Source organism: Fukomys damarensis, unplaced genomic scaffold, assembly GCF_012274545.1.
Source record: "Fukomys damarensis isolate Sample0158 unplaced genomic scaffold, DMR_v1.0_HiC HiC_scaffold_30, whole genome shotgun sequence".
Taxonomy (NCBI): Eukaryota; Metazoa; Chordata; class Mammalia; order Rodentia; family Bathyergidae; genus Fukomys; species Fukomys damarensis.
Genome location: NW_022900942.1, coordinates 57,480,854 through 57,499,126, shown reverse-complemented (window position 1 = coordinate 57,499,126; position 18,273 = coordinate 57,480,854). Strand labels below are relative to the sequence as shown.

At 38.2% G+C, this 18,273-nt stretch overlaps 1 protein-coding gene and 1 non-coding gene across 2 annotated transcripts in view; one reads left to right on the top strand and one right to left on the bottom strand.

Moving 5' to 3' along the window:
• Impact (impact RWD domain protein) overlaps positions 1 to 18,273 on the top strand; it is a 29,965-nt gene that overhangs the window by 592 nt on the left and 11,100 nt on the right. Inside the window, exons 2-7 of the mRNA XM_010644050.3 lie at positions 167 to 311; positions 834 to 962; positions 3,453 to 3,505; positions 4,776 to 4,838; positions 13,456 to 13,541; positions 16,770 to 16,892. Of these exons, the coding sequence (XP_010642352.1) occupies positions 167 to 311; positions 834 to 962; positions 3,453 to 3,505; positions 4,776 to 4,838; positions 13,456 to 13,541; positions 16,770 to 16,892 (599 nt within the window). The remainder of the gene's footprint in view (positions 1 to 166; positions 312 to 833; positions 963 to 3,452; positions 3,506 to 4,775; positions 4,839 to 13,455; positions 13,542 to 16,769; positions 16,893 to 18,273) is intronic.
• On the bottom strand, positions 2,051 to 2,154 carry LOC117283829. Its single transcript, XR_004514846.1, has one exon. It is a non-coding gene; the product is annotated as a U6 spliceosomal RNA (small nuclear RNA).

Sequence of the window (18,273 nt, the reverse complement as noted above, 5' to 3'; positions counted from 1 at the left end):
GGTCCGCGTTCCCGGCGCGGCCAGGTCGCTCTCGGGCTGTGTCCTCGTCAGTCATCAGCGCCCCCAGGCCGCTCCCTCCCGCAGGCCGAAACTCGGGTCCGTCCCTGCCCTGTAGCGGGCACCTTGGACTGGGCTCTTAAGACCCCGTGTTCGTCTTTGCAATTAGGGTCACCAACTCAGACCCTGGAGTTCCCCGCGCCCACCGAATGTCACAGCCTTCGTGGTTTTCAACCTGCTCCTGGGCTTGGTTCACGTGGGCGCTCATGTGGCTTTTCCTGCGGGGCCACGAGGACAAAATGAGATATTGTCAAGTTGAATGCAATGCATACTTTATGTCCCATTTTTCACCGTTAGGTGCAAGTTGTTTTTACTTTTTAATTCCAAAACAAGAGAATAATTTCCGAACTGTTTTGAGGCTTGATTATCAAAAAAGACAAGAAATCCTATCAGCCCTGGGCCCCACATTTTTTTAAAAAAGTGTCAGGAACAGGTAATGAGTTGAATACCCAGCAACGGGGAATTACTGGTCAGAAAACATGTATTTATCACGCGAACCTCACTACAAAACATGGAAGTATACGTGTATTTTGGTGCAAAAGAGGCCAGAACTACAGCAGTGCACTGCTCAGGCTGGACCCAGTTCTGGTAGCAGGGTCAGGAAAGCGTTCAGGAAGTAGAACATGGTGACCCACAGGAAGGAATGTTTGACCTCCTGAGGTTTATCTGGGATCCTTCATCCAGGCTAGTGATGTTGAATCCTAATACTATGTAAAGTGGTGGGGATTGGTTCTTAGGGTACGTACATTTGTTGACTTTTAAACGTCGTCTTTCAGAATGAAGAAATTGAAGCACTGGCAGCCATTTATGGGGAAGAATGGTGTGTTGTTGATGAACGGGCCAGAGTGTTTTGTATTAGAGTTAGCGATGACAAAGATCATCCTAAATGGACAATTTGCTTGCAGGTATTTTTTTTTTCTGCTTTTTTGCAGCTACTTTAAAATTACAATATTGACTATATGATTGACCACTGTTCTTGTGATTATTTTTGCGTGGATTACAGTATTTTCTGAAGTATCTTTTTTTTTTCTTTTAAATTTAATTTATTGGTACATTCTAGGTAGACAGTACAGTTACATTCATTACTGGGATCTTGTACCTTTACATGCCAGGTCTTGGTTCTCATTTTTTCCCCTTGTCCCTGCCCTCCCTTCACCCCCTCCTCCCCCCCCACCTTCAAACACTTTAATTCCATTTTTACATTTTCTCATATTTTTTTCCTTTTCCCTTGTTCCCCTTTCCCTATCCTTCTCACTGTCCCTACAACTTTGGTCCTTTTCTTCCTATTTCACGTTGCTAATTGTCCCGTTAGGATCTTGAGTACTACTTTAGCTTTTTACAACAGAGAAACTATTCAGTATTTGCATATGTGTGACTTATTTCACTTAGGAGTATATCCTCAAAATGTACCCATTTACCTATGAATGAATCTACTTTCTCATTCTTTATGGCTGAGTAGTATTCCATTTTATAGAAGAACCACATCTTCTGTATCCAGTTTCCAACTGATAGGCAGATGGGCTGTTTCCAAGTTTTAGCTATTACAAGCTGTGCTGCTATAAACATGGGTGTGCATATATCACTGTGGTATGATTCTTTTAATTCTTTTGGAAAGATACCCAACAGAGGGATGGCTGGGTGAAATGGAACCTCTAATCCTAGTTCTTTGAGGTTTCTCCATATTGACTTCCATAGTGGTTGTACCAGTCTGTACTCCAACCAACAATGAAGAAGGGTTCCTTTCTCCCCACAACTGCGCCAACATTTGTTATTGTGTGATTTCTTGATAGCAGTCATTCTTTGTGGGGTGAGGTGAAATCTCAGTGTTATTTTCATCTGCATCTCTCGAATGACCAGTGATGTCATTTTTCATATAGTTACTAGCTGCTTTTATTTCTTTGTCTGAGATGTGTCTGTTCATTTCAGATGCCCATTTTAGAACTGGGTCTTTATGTTTGGGGGAGCTGGTTGTTTTGAGTTCTTTATATATTTTAAAAATATGGAATGCTTCATGAATTTGGGTGTCATCCTTGCGCAGGGGCCATGCTAATCTCTGTATCCTTCCAATTTTAGTATATGTGCTGCTGAAACGGGCACTGAAGTATCTTTGTTGTTGGGTTTTGTCATGTCATGATTTCTGATCTAAACATGAGTGGTTAAATTACAAATCACCCTCAAATTATGATTTCATTGATTGCTTCTTTCTTGTCCTGTTTTTTTAATTATTAAAAGTCTTAATGTGACATTGACAGTTGAATTTCACTTCCTTTTGTTTTTCCATCCAGATAACAGGAGAGTGTTGAAATAAAAAGATTGTTAACATTTATGAGGAACAATAGGTTAACAGTGTGCATAATTTACAGAATAGATGCTCATTCCTTTATTAAGAACAGTAGTTAGGCTGGGCATGGTGGCTCACACCTGTAATCCCAGCACTTGGGAGGCTGAGGCAGGAGGATTGCTATGAGTTCGAGACCAGCCTGGACTACATAGTGAGTTCCGGGTCAGTCTCAACTACATAGTGAGACCCTGTCTCAAGAAACCAAAAAAAAACAAAAAACAAAAAACAGTAGTTAGGATAAAAGTAATGTGGCTTTCTGTCTTAGTTCTTTTTTTTTTTTTAACAATCATCTTTGGGTGAAGGTACATGTACTTACTACAGATGGTTTCTTTTTTAATCCCCCGATCTTCCCTTCTTCCCTTCCCTGCCTCCTCCTCCAATTCCCCTATCCTGATTTTCATTCATGTTGATATTATTAATCTTAGCTCATGGTATGGCATATAATGTTTACATTCGTTGAGGTTATTAGGCTCCTGTACATGGCATATCTTTTTTCTACTTATTTCCCCTACCCCTCCTCTTCATTAGTGCTTATTCTTTGATGGTTGCCTATACTTTCAACATAAATACTAGTAAGTTGAATTTTTGTCAGTATTTTTAAAATACTGATTTGAGAAGAAAATGTTCATTGTTTAGTATTATGTGTTAGCTTTTTTACATACCATATTCAACAGTATCTCACAATATTCTTTTAGTATTTCTTCAGAAAATATCTGGAAAATGTTATAATGTCATTATCCATTTGGAGTTAGCATATAATGCCCCTGTTCCAGTTTTCCTTTTCCTTTCATCTCTGGACTCTTTACTTTTTTTGTTCTTTCATTGCTTTTCTACATGATCTGCAAATAATTAGCTTTTCCTTAAAAATATGGGCAGTATCACTAACATCTAGTCTAGAAGGTGAAATACAAGGTGGGGATTTGCTCTTAAGATCTAACAAAACAATGGTTTGCTTTTGGGTTTGGCAAGCTAAAAATTTGTTCAATGATTGGCTTTATAGTTATTTTTGAACCATGATGAAGTATAAACGATTTGTTTTTAAACTGCATTGTAGGTGATGCTGCCGAATGAATACCCAGCTATAGCTCCACCTATTTATCAGTTGAAGTAAGCTATATTCTACATTTATATTTTTATAAAAAGATTATACTTCCACAGAATTTCTCTGTACTGTGCTTTGTGATTGTATAGAATATTTTTATTAAGATATATAGAAATTAAAAATACAGTACCTTTTCAACTTTGTATAGAGCTTTTAAGTAAAAAATTAAGTGATATGAAAACTTTAAAATATGCTACTTGTATAAAAGAGGATCATGGATTTCATAGCTATAGAACTGTCGTTAGAGATGGAGAAAACCTTCCTCTTTCTTCAGCCTAGTGATTTGGAAATCCTAGTGCTTAGAGTTTCTCCTAACCTGATTCTGCTGACCTAACCACAGTTCCCTGGTGAACATCAGCTTTAGGCAGCCTCCCTTCCAGGAAGTGCCCTTCCCCCTCCTGCCTTGTTACTGAAGGACCATTTTCATAGAAGTCTAAGCTTAATCTTTATGAATCATGACCTTTATGAATCATGTTGATGCAAGTGACATGTGATCTGCCTTACCCCTTTGACCTAAAGTGGTAGTATGTATGAACTATGGAAGCAAATTTCTGTAAAAATCTTCTTAAAATTTTTACCTATTAACAGTATTATTTTTGAGAGAGCACTTGAAAACCATAAATATAAAAATTGCTAATAAAAATGATTCTGTGAATCTTATTTTTATTTATTGCAAATAATATAAAATGTAAGCATAAGTATCCTTTTATATATAGTATATATGTGTGTTTGTGTGTGTTTGGTTTATAATCATGTGGGAACTGATTGTTAGAATTGTTAGAATTGTTTTCAAGATATTATTGTGGTAAATATTGTGAACCTGGAAACTTAGATTCCAGAACCTGTTCTGTCACGTATATAAACTTGGGTAGGTTTGTGATATCCTATGGGGTGATTTATGTTTTTTTAAACCATTAAAACCGAATAATACTGGTGTTGATTTTATCATTTTTTTGAGAGGATTAAATTAATGCCAGTGAAACTATTTTAAAACTATATAGGTTTATATAAGACAACATTTTAATGAAAATAAATACTTTTAGAAACTTAAGTGAAACTAGCCAAACTTGGTGACACACACCTGTACACAGCACCGAAGAGGCTGAGGCAGTAGATCTCTGGAGAGTTTGAGGCCAGCTTGGGCTGCATATTGAGTTCAAGGACAGCCTGAACTACACAGTGAGATCCTGACTCAAAAACAAAACAAGCAGTAAATTATGTTTCAATCATAAACACAACCCTCAATGATCTTTATTGTGTTTTATTCAATTGTAGTGCTCCTTGGCTTAGAGGGCAAGAACGTGTGAATATATCCAACAGTCTTGAGGAAATATATATGTAAGTGACAGATAATTAAAACAATCTGTTATTGATTATGTTTTGGGCATTTGTTAAATATGTGCTGATATGTGATATGTTAGTACCTTTTCTAAACTTTTTTTGAGAAACTGCCTTTTCATTAACGAAAATTCACTTGAAGAGACCTGGGAAGGTTATGTAATTTTATATGTACATTTGATAAGACTTCTATTTAAATAAAAGGTAATACTTAGAACTAATAGATATAAAAACATTTAGCTAGCTCATGAAAGTAAATTAAAAGATTTTACTCTTGTTTGTATATTTTCATAGACATGTAGACTGAAGTTTATGACAGCAGAATTTTAACCAGTATTTATTAAACTTATAACATCTGTTTAGTTCTAATTAGTCAACTAGTTAATTCTAAAGTTTGGCAATTTCTCTTGTGTACTGTGTTTTTCCTTCCTTTCATTCATTCAACCAATACTAAGCGGCAGGCACTTTATTAGATCCTGGATACACATAGTTAGAAAAAGTAGGAATGATCCCTTTATTTTCATGGCATTTAGAATTAATAGGAGGGGAGGTATTACTGATAACATTAATAAATGAATATAAAACTGCAGCTGTGATAGGTTCTATAAAAGAAGAGTAGACAGTGCTGGGCTGAATTTGAAACAAGACTTCCAGGAGGTCAGGGGGCAGCTTGTTTGACTAAAGGCTGAGTCATTTGGGTGAAGCCAGCTCCAATGAAGCCACAGCATGTGTAAAGACTTTGTGCAAACATAGCAGTGATGATATGGAGTGGGGAGGGAGAGGTCACTGTGAGAGTGACTGAGAGAGGTAGGCAGAGAAGGTCCTATGAAGTTTTGTAGACTACATTAAGGATTTTTATGTTTTTCCTAAGAAAATTGGAGGCAGAGTTTTAAGTAGTAGGGTGCCAATGATAAGATTTTCATTTTGAAAGATCCTTCTATATCTATTTGGAGACTGATTGGAAGGATAGATGTGGAAGAATAGATGTGAAAGATTATTTTGGAGGTTAATACATTAGTCCAAAGAAGATATGGTTGATTTGGATTGATTTTAATTTATTAAAACAAATAATATTCTGTAGTACTAGTTTTTTCTAATCCAGGAATTAATTAGTAAGCATTCTATTATATGTTCTAGGTGGCCACCCCATTTGGTACAGTGAGAGTACCTCTATTGGGGTCCAGGCCAGGTTTCTTTTCCTCCCAAAATATTTAATTAGAAAATAGTAAATTAGTGTGGAATCCGTTCTTCTTGTTCCTTCTTAAAAGAAGTATGATCTCTCTTAGGTCTCCTTTTCATGATTATGTGTACCTTTAGAATATAAACATTATTTTATCAATTAAGTGTTGTTTTTCTTTTAATATCTGGCCACTCCAACTTTTGTGCTCCTAAGAAGCTTTTTATGTAATCCAGTTACTCTTATTTGCCAACTTTTTCCCCCTTAAAGTAGAATAAATATACAGTATTACAAATTTGTCCTTGACATCTTAACTATACATGTGATACTCACTTTTAAACTAGTATCATAAATGATCTCTGTAACTTTGGTGATATTCCTTCTTTCTCAAAAGTATTTCCACACTTGACTTCCATCATGTTAATCACATTCATCGCTTAGATTTTTTTTTTCCTACTCATGTACAGTGTCATATACTTGGCAGGGGCTACCCATGTACCCTTTCCTTGTTCCCAAAGTTCTTTTTTGCTAAGAGATGGAAGCCCATAGAACACAATTTGCCATCCTTTCTAACTAGTTCAATTTTAGAAAGGTTCAAAAATTACAAAGCACTTTTTTCTAAAGGTGAAATGTGGGTCATATTGTCTGCTTCTTAAAAATGCTTGAATAACCCTAATCTAGTAGTATTGTTTTAAAACATGTGGTCTAAATAGAAATATACCTTCTATGGTATGTCTTTAACATGCTTTTGTAAAAAATTTTAATAATATTTTCTAAGAGCTGGAGATTTAGCTCAGTGGTTCGGTGGTCTGCCTAGATAAGAAGATAATCTGTGGTTAGTTGCAACTTATGTAGGAAGGTAAGAAAGAAAATAGTTTTTCCAGTAAACATTTATTGGACATCTCCTATGTACTAACACTCTTGTTAGGAATTTGAGATTTACTAAATAAGATGAAGGGGTTGGGTGTGTAGAATGCAAGAGCACTTGCCTAGCATGCATGAGGCCCTAGGTTTAATCACCAGCACCATACATGCACACACACAAATTAAGATGAATGTGTACCAATACAATATAATGAGTAAGTTACAACACAATATAACGAGACAATACAATATAATGAGAAGTTTTGTATACGTTTTATAGTAGCATTGTTTGAAGTTTTAGCAACAACTTATGTCTGAACATATGAATAAGACTGTCAGAGAGGATTCCATTGTGAAGGTGACTTAGTGCACAGAACTTGTTAGGTAATCAGTGGAGGACTTTTCTGGTAGAGAGAATGTGTGAGGAAAATCATATAGGTCTGAAGCAGTTGACATCTTCAGAGTTTAGTGAGTTAATGTTAGTTCTGTGTTACTATAACAAATTTTAGAGCTCCAGCTTTACTATTTTGGAGGTTCCTGTCTGATGAGTTGGGGCCTGTGGGAGGCAGCTCATTGTGGCAGGAGCTTATGGCAGAACAAAATCACATCATGAGCCAGGGAGTAAGAAGAAGAAGGAAGAGCCTGCCTGCAGCTTACTACACACTTCTCTGTGCACACTGCCATTTATGGAGACCTCTGTAGTAGATTCCAGTCTCTTGCTTAGTTCTATGGCGCAAGGTTGAAAAAAAACTCTTAAGACAGAACTAAAGAGACAGATAAATGGGGAGTCAGGATGGCCAGTGCTGAGCAACCAGCAACTGTCCTGGTCAGTCCACACCACTGATTTTTGTTGGTAATCAGATTGGGTTAAAGGGCAGCTATGTCCTAAAGGGGAACTACATGCAAAGATGTGCAGTTGTGCAGTTGCTATGAATATTAATGTAGGCAAGCTTTGTAAAGGAAAAGATAAAGCATTCTCGAATTAAGAATAGAATAGACATAATGTAGAGTTATGATTAAAACCTGTTCTTCCAGCTAAGAAAGTTTTAGTCATGGGAATATAATTTGAATGTGAGTTACTATGACCTCAGCTACTACTATGTTATCTCATATTGAGCCCCACAGCTTCACAGGCCATTACTCTGGTTTCGGCTGTGGCTGTTAGTGGGAAGGTCATGCTAACCTACATGCTTCTGCAGTGCTTATGAGGTGCTTCTGTAGGTCATGTAAGCTTCAGTCAGACTCACTTCTTTTTTTTTTTGGATTTTTGAGACAGGGTTTCACTATGTATTTGAGACTGACCTGGAACTCACTGTGTAGCCCAGGCTGGTCTTGAACTCATAGCGATCCTCCTGCCTCAGCCTCCCAAGTGCTGGTATTACAGGCGTGCACCACCATGCCCGGCCAGACTGACTTCTTAAAATGAGCCAATTGAGGGGTTAACTGTTTACAGCTTGCACTGCTTTGGGCATAACCAATATTGCGGTCCCCTACACCCATGAAGACTTACTGCTAGGCCCCACCTCTACAAAGTTCCCCCACCTTCCAGTAATCCTACCCTGGGGCCTAAGCCTTTGACAAATGGGTTCTTTTTTTTCTTTGAGAGAGGAGGTGGACATTCCAGATCCAAGTTATAGCAAGCAGTTTCTTTTTGTTGTTATGACTACAATTTCATCCTTTTGAAAATGTGATACCTGCAGTTGGGATCAGATGATTAATTTAAAGGTTATTTATATAGCTTACAACATTATTGTGAATAGTTTTGCTGTAAATTCAACAAATACAAATATTGGAAAACCAGGATATTTCTTAACTTTTATACTCATGGCATGTGAATGAAATCAATTTGCCACTCGAGTTGGGGAAAAAACTTCACGCTTGATATGTAGAAAATGGAGGGGCCTCAGGAGCCTTGAGGAATGGTTACCTGGCAAGCAGAACATTGAGCAGTGATAGTTTTGAGGAGGGTCTTCTAGGAGGCAAAGCAGGTAAGAGGCTCAAGCGGATGAGTTAGAGATTATGTCCTGCATGAAAACTGTCAGGAATGGATGAAAGAATGGTGCAGACCTCTGAGGTGAGGTGTGTGACAGATTTTCTCTCACTTAGAAAACAGCCATCTTTGGTAGGGAGGTCCTGATATTGATGGCCCTCAAAAAGGAGTAGGCCAGAGTGAAATTGGAAAGGGAAAAATAATGATCCTTGCGGTTGTGGAGGGAGATGAGCAGCTTCTTTTGCAGTTTTATCTGCGAAGGCATACCTAGCAGCTATAGGGTCCTAAAGTCTCTTGTGTCCCCTGCAGTAAAGCACAGCTGCCTATGTTGGTAGATCAGCCTGAGAAAGGGCTTTAATGAGTGGAGAATTAATGATTGAAGATATTTGGGGAAGAGGTGAGGAAACCTTTTTCTGCCCAGATAGAAGCATGATGATGTAATATATGAAATGAATATGTTGAGTCTGTATAGATATTAACTTGTGAGTCCTTAACTAGTGAAAGAGCATGGAACAGAGCAGTTAGTTCAGCCTGTTGAGAGGTGGGATACAGGGGAAGAGCTGCAGCTCCTGTGATAGAGTCTTGGGAGACAATAGCATATCCTGCCCTGGCAGGGGAAATGGGGGTGGACTTGTATGAACTCCCAGGGTGTGGTTAGGGTTGGGAAGAGGGAAGGTGGAAATGTGATAAAAAGAAGAGGCTGCTGGGTGTCAGAGACATGCATTCATATGGTTCAGGCTTTTTAGAAAGGAGTGGTGGATTGATAAAGTGAGTGGCTGGATTAAAATAAGGGCTCAGGATGGTTGTAACCATGGAAGTCTCCATGAAAAGTGCATAGAGTTGAATGTGAGGGATGGAGAGAAAGTGTGATGAGAAGTGGGATGAAGACACGAGTCCCTGAAGATTCTGGGAAGAGTAAAAGGTGAGTGGGGTATGTCTAGTGATTTTGAGTGTTTCTAGGAGTAGCAGAAACACAATCGGATGTGGGCTGGAACCTTGTGTCTGAACCTTTATTGCACATCTCCTGTACGCTACTGTATAAAGGTTGAAGGGTTGGGTGAAATCTAGGTGGGCCAAAGCAGGGGGTGTTTTTAAGGCCTCTTTTAAGGGGTGAAAGGATTAGTGGGGGAAAGGGGGTTTAGTGAGGAGAGAAAAGCTGGGAACCCAGAGGCAGAAATATCCTAATGTGTTTAGAAAGGAGGGGAGTTTTTGTTTGCTAATAGGAACTGGAATCTGAGAATGAGATCTAGAGGTAGGGCTTGAATATGTTTGTGGAGAATGATGCCCAGATAGATGACAGATGGGGAAGAGATTTGGCCCTTAGAGGGAGAGAAACAATATCCCTTGGCATCTAGATACTATAATAAAAGGGTGTCTTTGTGGGACAACTCTTATGAGGGGCTGCAGAGGAGGAGGTCATCTACATACTCTATGAGATGAGAGGAGGAGGAATGAAAGGAGAGTCAGTCACACATAAGGGCCTGACCAAAATAGTGGAGACTTATTCCAAAACCTCTGAGGCAAGACAGTTCAAGCAGGCCATTGGGACTGATAGATGTCAGGGTCTGTCCAAGTGAAGGCAAAGAGAGATTGTGAGGAGGGGTTTAGGGGAATAGTGAAGAAAGCATCTTTTAGATCTAAAACAGTAATGAGTGGTGGATGAAAGGATAAACGATAAGAGTAAGGGTTTAGCATCACAGAGTGTATGGGGAGGACAGTCTGATTAATGGCACAGAGATCTTATATCAGCCTATAAGAGCCACTTGCCTTCTGTACTGGGAGAATGGGGGTATTGTAAAGAGAAGTGATAGGAATTAATAGACTGTGTTGCAATGCGTAAGAGATAAATAGGTTGTAAACTCCTTAGAGTGAGGTCAGGGATCAGATATTGTTGGGCTGGGTAAGTGTGATCAGGCTTGAGAGAGATGCTAAGAATTTGTTGGGACGAGGCTAGGGATGGGGTGGAAATGTCCTAGACTCGGGTTGAGATGAAGGGAGATGATAGCCTTGTGAGAAGGTAGGGAAGTAGAGACTAGAGCATATATAAACACCGGCTGTGTCCTGGGGATGATCAGAGTGGCTGACAGCTTAACTAAGATGTCTCACCTTAACAATGAAATGGGATAGGTGGGGAAACCTAATAATGAGTGTGAAAAAAGGTGTTGGCCCAATTGACACCAAATTGGGGATATCCTAAAACGTCTGGAGACTTTGCTGTTAATGCCCACAACAGTAACTGGGGTCAAGGAAGTTGATCCTTGAAAGGAAGGCAAGGCTAAAGTATGTAGCACTTGTGTCAAGGAGGAATGGGATGGACTTATCCTCCACCATAGGAATTACCCGGAGCTCATTATCTGAAATGGTCCAGGAGACCTCGGTGGCCTCCAGATGGCATCAGCCCTTGGTGGCCAGGCCAAGAAGGTCTGGGAAGGAGCCAATTGGGGGTCCCTCATATTGTGGCCAGGAAGTAGCAGGGGTAGAGCTGGACAATCTGACTTCCCAAGGGGAATCCCATAGGAATGGCATGGCTTGGAGGAAGTCCCGGACTGTGGGTATTCCCTAGCCTAGTAACCATTCAGGTGGCATTTGAAATATGGCCCAGAGGGGGCACCCCGAGTCTGGGGAGCCATTGATCCTTTTTTAGTTACCTTGGCAGCCAACGCTGCAGGGTTTCTTATGGTGGAGGCTAGTATCTGCAGCTCAGTAATGTGCTACTGTTGAGCACATTCATTTGTTGTTATAAACTTTGAAAGCCAAATTTAATAGTTCTTGTGACATTTGAGGACCAGTCTTTAGTTTCTGTAATTTTTTACAAATATCTGGCAGACAGAGTATTAAAATGCATCTTTGAAATAAGTTGGCCTCCTGGGCTCTCTGGATCCAAGGCCATATAACACCTGAGGTTGACTGACAAACAGGCCATGAATTAGGCCTGAGTTTCATCCTTTATCTGGGTGGTTTCTTCAAGTCTATCATAATTAACTGTTGTAAGTGCCACCTTGTGGCATTCCTCAACTAAGCAAGTAACCATATAGTTACGACTTTTGCAAGGTGAGGATTGTCCTTCCTTTTCTAGCCAGTTAAAATCCCAATTCAGGTTGGCTCAGGGAATTGCCACAGCACGCTCCTCAGGCTCAAAGCATCTGTGGTCATCTGTAGTGGCTTGGACCAGAGACCAAATGCATTTTTGTTCCTCAAGTGAGGGGGTTAAGGAGAGGCTAACATTTAGATCATCCCAGGTAAGGTCATAAGACTGAGTGAAATATTGCAACTCTTCAGTATATCTAGTAGGCTCTGTGAAAAAGGAACTTAAATGTTGATTGATCTGTGAGAGATCAACAGGGAGAAGGGAACATGGACTCCAATTATCCGCTCCATTCCTGCCACCTTTCTAAGTGGGTATTGGAAAGCAGAGGGTAAGGAAGGGTCCCTGAACTATAGTCTGGACAAGTATGAAGTAGCGTTGAATTGAACATATCATACGGACGAGGGTCAGGTCCAACAGCAGCGTCGGGTAGATGAGGGCTTTGGCAGGGAGGGTAGCAGCAGAGGATTCAGCAGCAATGGAGAGGGAGAGAGAGGCATCTGCAGTGAGAGGCTCTGGGGAAAGGGGAAGAGCAGTCCCTGCAGTCACAGCAGGAGCCTTTGGGGAAGGAGGGTGAGCATTGCCTGTAGCTGCAAGAGAAGCTGCTGGGAACTGCTAGGTGACAGTGAGTTCAGTTGGATCTGTTGTTAGAGAGGAGTCCTTGTCAGAGGCGGTTCAGATGGAAAGGAGAGAAGGATTTGAGAAGATTCACAGGAAGTGTACAAAGTGGAAATGTTACAAAGTATAAAGAATCCGTGAACATAGGGAACTTCCAAGCATTTGCTCCTTTAGGATGGTGAAGTCAAAAGTGCCATTTCTGGCTATTGAGAGCCATTTTCTAGTTTATATTGTAGCCATGCAGTATTACAGAAGAATATCAGATGTTTAGGCTTCCGATTAGGGTATAGGCAGAGAGATTTCAGGTTCTTTACCTGACACATCAGGCTTGACAGTAAGTATACTAAGTGGTATATGTAGCAAATAAATGGTTTGAAATTATTTTAAAAATTTAGAAAAGTAAGTGCTGAGATTAAGATGGGTGTGGTGGCACAGACTTGTACTGCCAGTACTCAGGAGGCTGAGGCAGGAGTGTTGCAGTGAGTTCAAGTCCCGCCTGGGCTACATTGAGTTCAAGCCCAGCCTGAGCTACATTGCAACTCCCTGCCTCAAAAATAAAATCCAAAACTGAGAATATATCCACTGATAGAAACACAGTCACATTTATATCTAGGTAGTGCATCCAGTTCAATGGTTCCATGGTTGCAACTCTGCTTAAATATGCTAAATTAATTTTGGAGCATGTTGGAATTTTTAATGTTGATATAACCAATTTATATTAAATATTCAGATACAAAATTGGTGAACCTTATTTTTTCATAGTTTTTTTTTTGCAAAGGTATGGTTAGATTTTTCATATCTTGACCTATACCTATGTCTCTGTTCTCTTGAAATTGAAAAGGACATTTTTTGAAATAACATTTTTCTCTTGAATTTTATTTAGAGAGAATATTGGTGAAAGTATTCTTTACCTGTGGGTGGAGAAAATAAGAGATACTCTAATGCGAAAATCTCAGCTGGCAGAACCAGGTAGGATTGAAAAAGTCCATCAGTGTTCTTTGAACTTGTAATAATTGAACTTTCATACAGATATTCTAATTGAAATTTTGTATGAAAATCTGTTCTGGTTTAGAAGTTTCTCTGGAAAGTTCATTTATACATGAAATGATGGTAATTTCTTTCTGCAAGGGTCAGTCTCTAGTTTCATTTTATAGTCTTACAGCAATTTATGATGAATGAACTTAAATCCAAAATCTGTTCTAATTGACTGTTAAGCTAAATGAACTTTGTAACATTCCTCATAAATCTATAAATAATCTATATAAATTAGATATTAGCTTTAAGTGAATTTAATATGTGTAGAAAAGAACTTTGACCCATATTAAGATATTGAACTTAATTTAAAGTTGACTTTTTATTGAGATATATAATTCACATGCTGTAATTATCTACCATTTTATTTTTTATTTTTGGTACCAGGGATCGAACTTAGGTCCTTGTGCTTATGAGGCAGGTGCCAGAACCACTGAGCTAAATCCCTGGACCAATTTACCCTTTTCAAGTGTACTTTAGAAGTAGTTTTTAATATATTCCCAAAGTTTTACAACCATCATTACTATCTAATTGTAGAATATTTGAAAATTTATATGTTGCTCTATTATTAATCTTTTATTGAATTAAGTGATTGACAGTATGGAAATATCTAGTGTCTCCTATTATTTCAATTTGCTAATTTTTGTTCCACTTATACAAAGGCCTTTTAAAGAGAAAAAATAGCTCCATTTGACCTGGTAATATTTCTAAAAGTGTTTCATTGTTACCACTAATAGAATTGTTTTCAGTGTGGGGTAAAAGATTAAAAAAGAATTCCATTTACTTACTAATTTTTTACAAGGTTATGTAGGACTCCCTTATCAAAATCAGTATACATTTATAGTTGATAGTAGTATATATTTTTTTCAGAGCATTTTATCATGTTGCCATAGAAATAAATATTTTATCGCTTCTATTAAAATCAAGGAGAATATTTGGATTCTATTACAAATTAAAGTGGTAAGTGGCATAAAAGTATTGTCGGCAACATTTTTGAAGCATTTTTCATAACATTTTTATGACCCACGTTCTGATTTTGCTGTATTTTAAGGTATCTGTGAGAAATACACAGATATTTTTTTTCCTGATTGAGTTTATTGGTATGTTTTAGGTATACAGCACAGTTACATTCATCATTGGGTTCTTGTACCTTTACATGATAGGTCTTGGTTCTCATTTTTTCCCTTGTCCCTGCCCTCCCTTCACTCCCTCCTCCCCTCCCCATTTACAAACATTTTATTTCCATTTTTTCATAGAAATACACAGATATGACTGCCTCTCAGTTTGGGTTTGTCCTGTGTTTTCTAATGATTGGTGTGAGATTAGCCATTTATGGCAAAAATATCACAAAAATGGTATTGTGTCATTCACAGTGCATCCTATCAAGATCACATTGTATACTTTATTATTGGTGATGTTTGCCTCAATCCCTTGGTTAAGGTAGAGTTACTCTGTAAAGTTACTATGTTGGGATTTCCCAGAGAAACAGAAACAATAGGGGCACGTGTTTCTGTATACGGGGAGAAAGATTTATTTTGAAGGAATTGACTTTCACAGTTGTAGAGGCTGACAAGTCCAATATCTGCAAGGACTGGCAGCAGGCCAAATACTCAAGAGTCCATGTTGCATTCTGAGCCCAAAGGTAGTCTGCTGAGAGAATGCTTTCTTTCTCTAAGGAGGTCAGTCTTCTTCAGTTAAGGTCTTTAACTGATTAGATGAGAGGCTCTTATATTATGGAGGCGAAAATATTTTATTGAGAATAAGTTGATTTAAATGTTAATCTCACCTTAAAATACCTTTACAGAAACATCTAGAGTAGTGTTAGACCAGCTAAACACTAGTTAATATGGGTACCATGGCTATATCACCTGGGCACAGTCTGAGTACTCTGGCCTAGAAAGTTTGATAGGTAAAATTACAAAGTTATTATCGTTCCATTTGCATCTTGGGAAATATACTCTGAGGCTGTGCTAATCTCCTGTTCCTCTTTGTTTGGTTGGTTTTTTGAGACAGAGGCTTGCTTTCTTTTGTAGTTCAGTCTGGCCCAGGCTGGCCTCAAACTCGGAGATCCTTCTGCCTCAGACTCCTGAGTGCTGGGATTACAGGCATGTGCCACCACACCTGGCATATTCTTCTTTAGATTTTTGCCCATTACAGTAATTCTAGTATACTTCAGTGGGTCTTGTCAACAGTACAAAGGCTGATAAACAAATACAGTATATGTTTATTTTTTTTTGGTACCGGGGATTGAACTTGGGTCTTTGCGTTTGCAAGGCAGGCCACCGAACTGCTGAGCTAAATCCCCGGCCCTACAGTATATGTTTAAATTTAAAAAATATTTTACAGTAAAAGCCATTTTGTCATTAATCCCCCCATAATACTCCGTGTCATTTTGAATACACTTACCCCATTGTTCTTGCCACTTTGTGAAACAGTTCTGGAAGTTCCCTTTTATGTTTTTATGTGGCGCAATAAAAAATATGGTAAATGCTGCTGTCAAGTTCCGTCCTATGGAAAGAAAAGCTCGTCAAAACATTATGATGTGTCCTCATCTACCTGATTGACTGGATCCAGCACATATGACTTCTAGTTCTTCCTCAGAGTTAAAATGATCATGGAAAACAGTGTTTTGAGTCAGTTTGAGGAATTAAGCCAGCCACAACAGTGCAATTTAAAGATATTCTTAAATGAGAATTTCTAGAACTGCTTTAGAAATTGACAAGAACAGTGGGATCAGTGTGTTCAAAATTTTGACCAAGTGTGGAGTATTTTGAGTGTGGGAATATTTTGAAGAGGATTAATGGTAATGAGTCTTTACATGTAATACTTTAAAAAAATTTAGTCACTGTTTTAAAAAAAATTTAAATAGTCACACCTCATGTTTGCTTAATGTTGATTCTCCATCTCCTTCATTTTTTTCATTAGGAGTCTATCGTGAGGAAGAGGAATTGTGGTTCCTTCTGTTGAAGTATGGTGCTTAGAAATCAAGACATATATATATATATGTTTGTTTGTTTTTTAATACCGGGGATGGAACTTGGGCCCTTGTGCTTGTGAGGCAAGCAGCAGAACCACTGAGCCAAATCCCCAGCCCAAGATTTAATCATTTTTTGGTGCAATTTTGTACCTGTTTTATAAATGACTCAATATCTCATATCCACATAGGCCCGGTTGTACAGAAGAAAACTGACGAGGAGGACGTTGAATGTGAAGATGATTTCTTTTTAGAATATGACCCAGAAAATCCATATAAAGCATTTGATTATGACTTCAGTGAAAATCAACCAGGTATAATGTTACTAACTAGTTTCTTTTGAGTCTATAGTATTATGTATTGTTGTTTGGGATGGTGTAGAAATTTAGTAAACCCTCGAATTTAGGAAGTAATTACTAGTTTTCAGATAAGTGAGATTTATTGTTTTCCCCACCTTTTATCCATTTGAGTGTTTGCCAGGTCTATCCAAATTCTAAGTTTAAAACAGAAATTCATTTTTTTTTACTATGTTCTATAATTTTGCTTTAAAGATGATAGGAAAACATGTTAATGTTTTCAATTCATATCCTGTTTTTATATTTCTGTTTTGAAATCCTCAGCTACATCCTCGTGTCTCAGGGTTAAACTTCAGTCTGTGCTCACAAATACAAGTACAGTGAAATAACAAATACAAACTCAGTAAAACAGCACTGAGATTGCTGCTGCTGACATTAAAGCTAATAAAATGTCTTTTTATTTATTTATTTTTTTTGGTATCAGGAATTGAACTCAGGTCCTTGTACTTTCAAGGCAGGTGCTGCCACTGAGCTAAATCCCTGGCCCTGCTAATAAAAGGTCTTTTAAGAGTTTAGTTTTTGTTTCAGCAAATTTGTTCTATAATAGCATGCAACTTATAAATAGTTTGATGTGATATTAGCTGTATTTCTGTAAAAATGTATGTTCATTTTTAGTTTTTTTATTTTTTATTTTTATTTTTTCCCCATTATGTTTATTGGTACATGCAGTTAAATTTATTATTGGGATCTTGTACCTTTACATGATATGTCTTGGTTCTTGTTTTTTCCCCATAGCCCTGCACTTCCTTCACCCTCTTCGTTTCTAGCATTTAAAAATTTTCAGTGTTATCATCTATTTCCTTAAGTCTTACAAAACCATGATCGAACTGAGGGAACATACATACATACATACATGCATTTATTTATTTGTTTGTTTGTTGGTGCCGGGGATTGAACTTGGGCCCTTGCACTTGAGAGGCAGGCGGCGGAATCACTGAGCCAAATCCCCAGCCCGAACATTCATTTATTGAAGGCGAGCAATCACCTATGCCATTTTGCAGTAGCTTTTAAACAGTATTCTGAAATGTCAGGTTTTTGAGTGAGGCTCTAGGGTTAGTGAAGAGGAGATGAAGGAGCTGGGAAGAAGACCCAGGGCTCCTACTTCTGCTTCAGCCTAAGCAGCTCTATTTTAGTCATTTATATATTTGTGGATTTGACACACTTTTGGGAAATAAGATCTACCAACTAAAGAAAAAGGGTGAAAATCAGTTATAATAAATAGTACAATAGTTTCATAGTTCACTGTGACCTGTATACTGTATTTGAGTTATTACCGTATTAATACAGTAATCAGAACCAACTCAAGAAGAGGGAAGTATCGGAGGAGGGCCCAGCATTC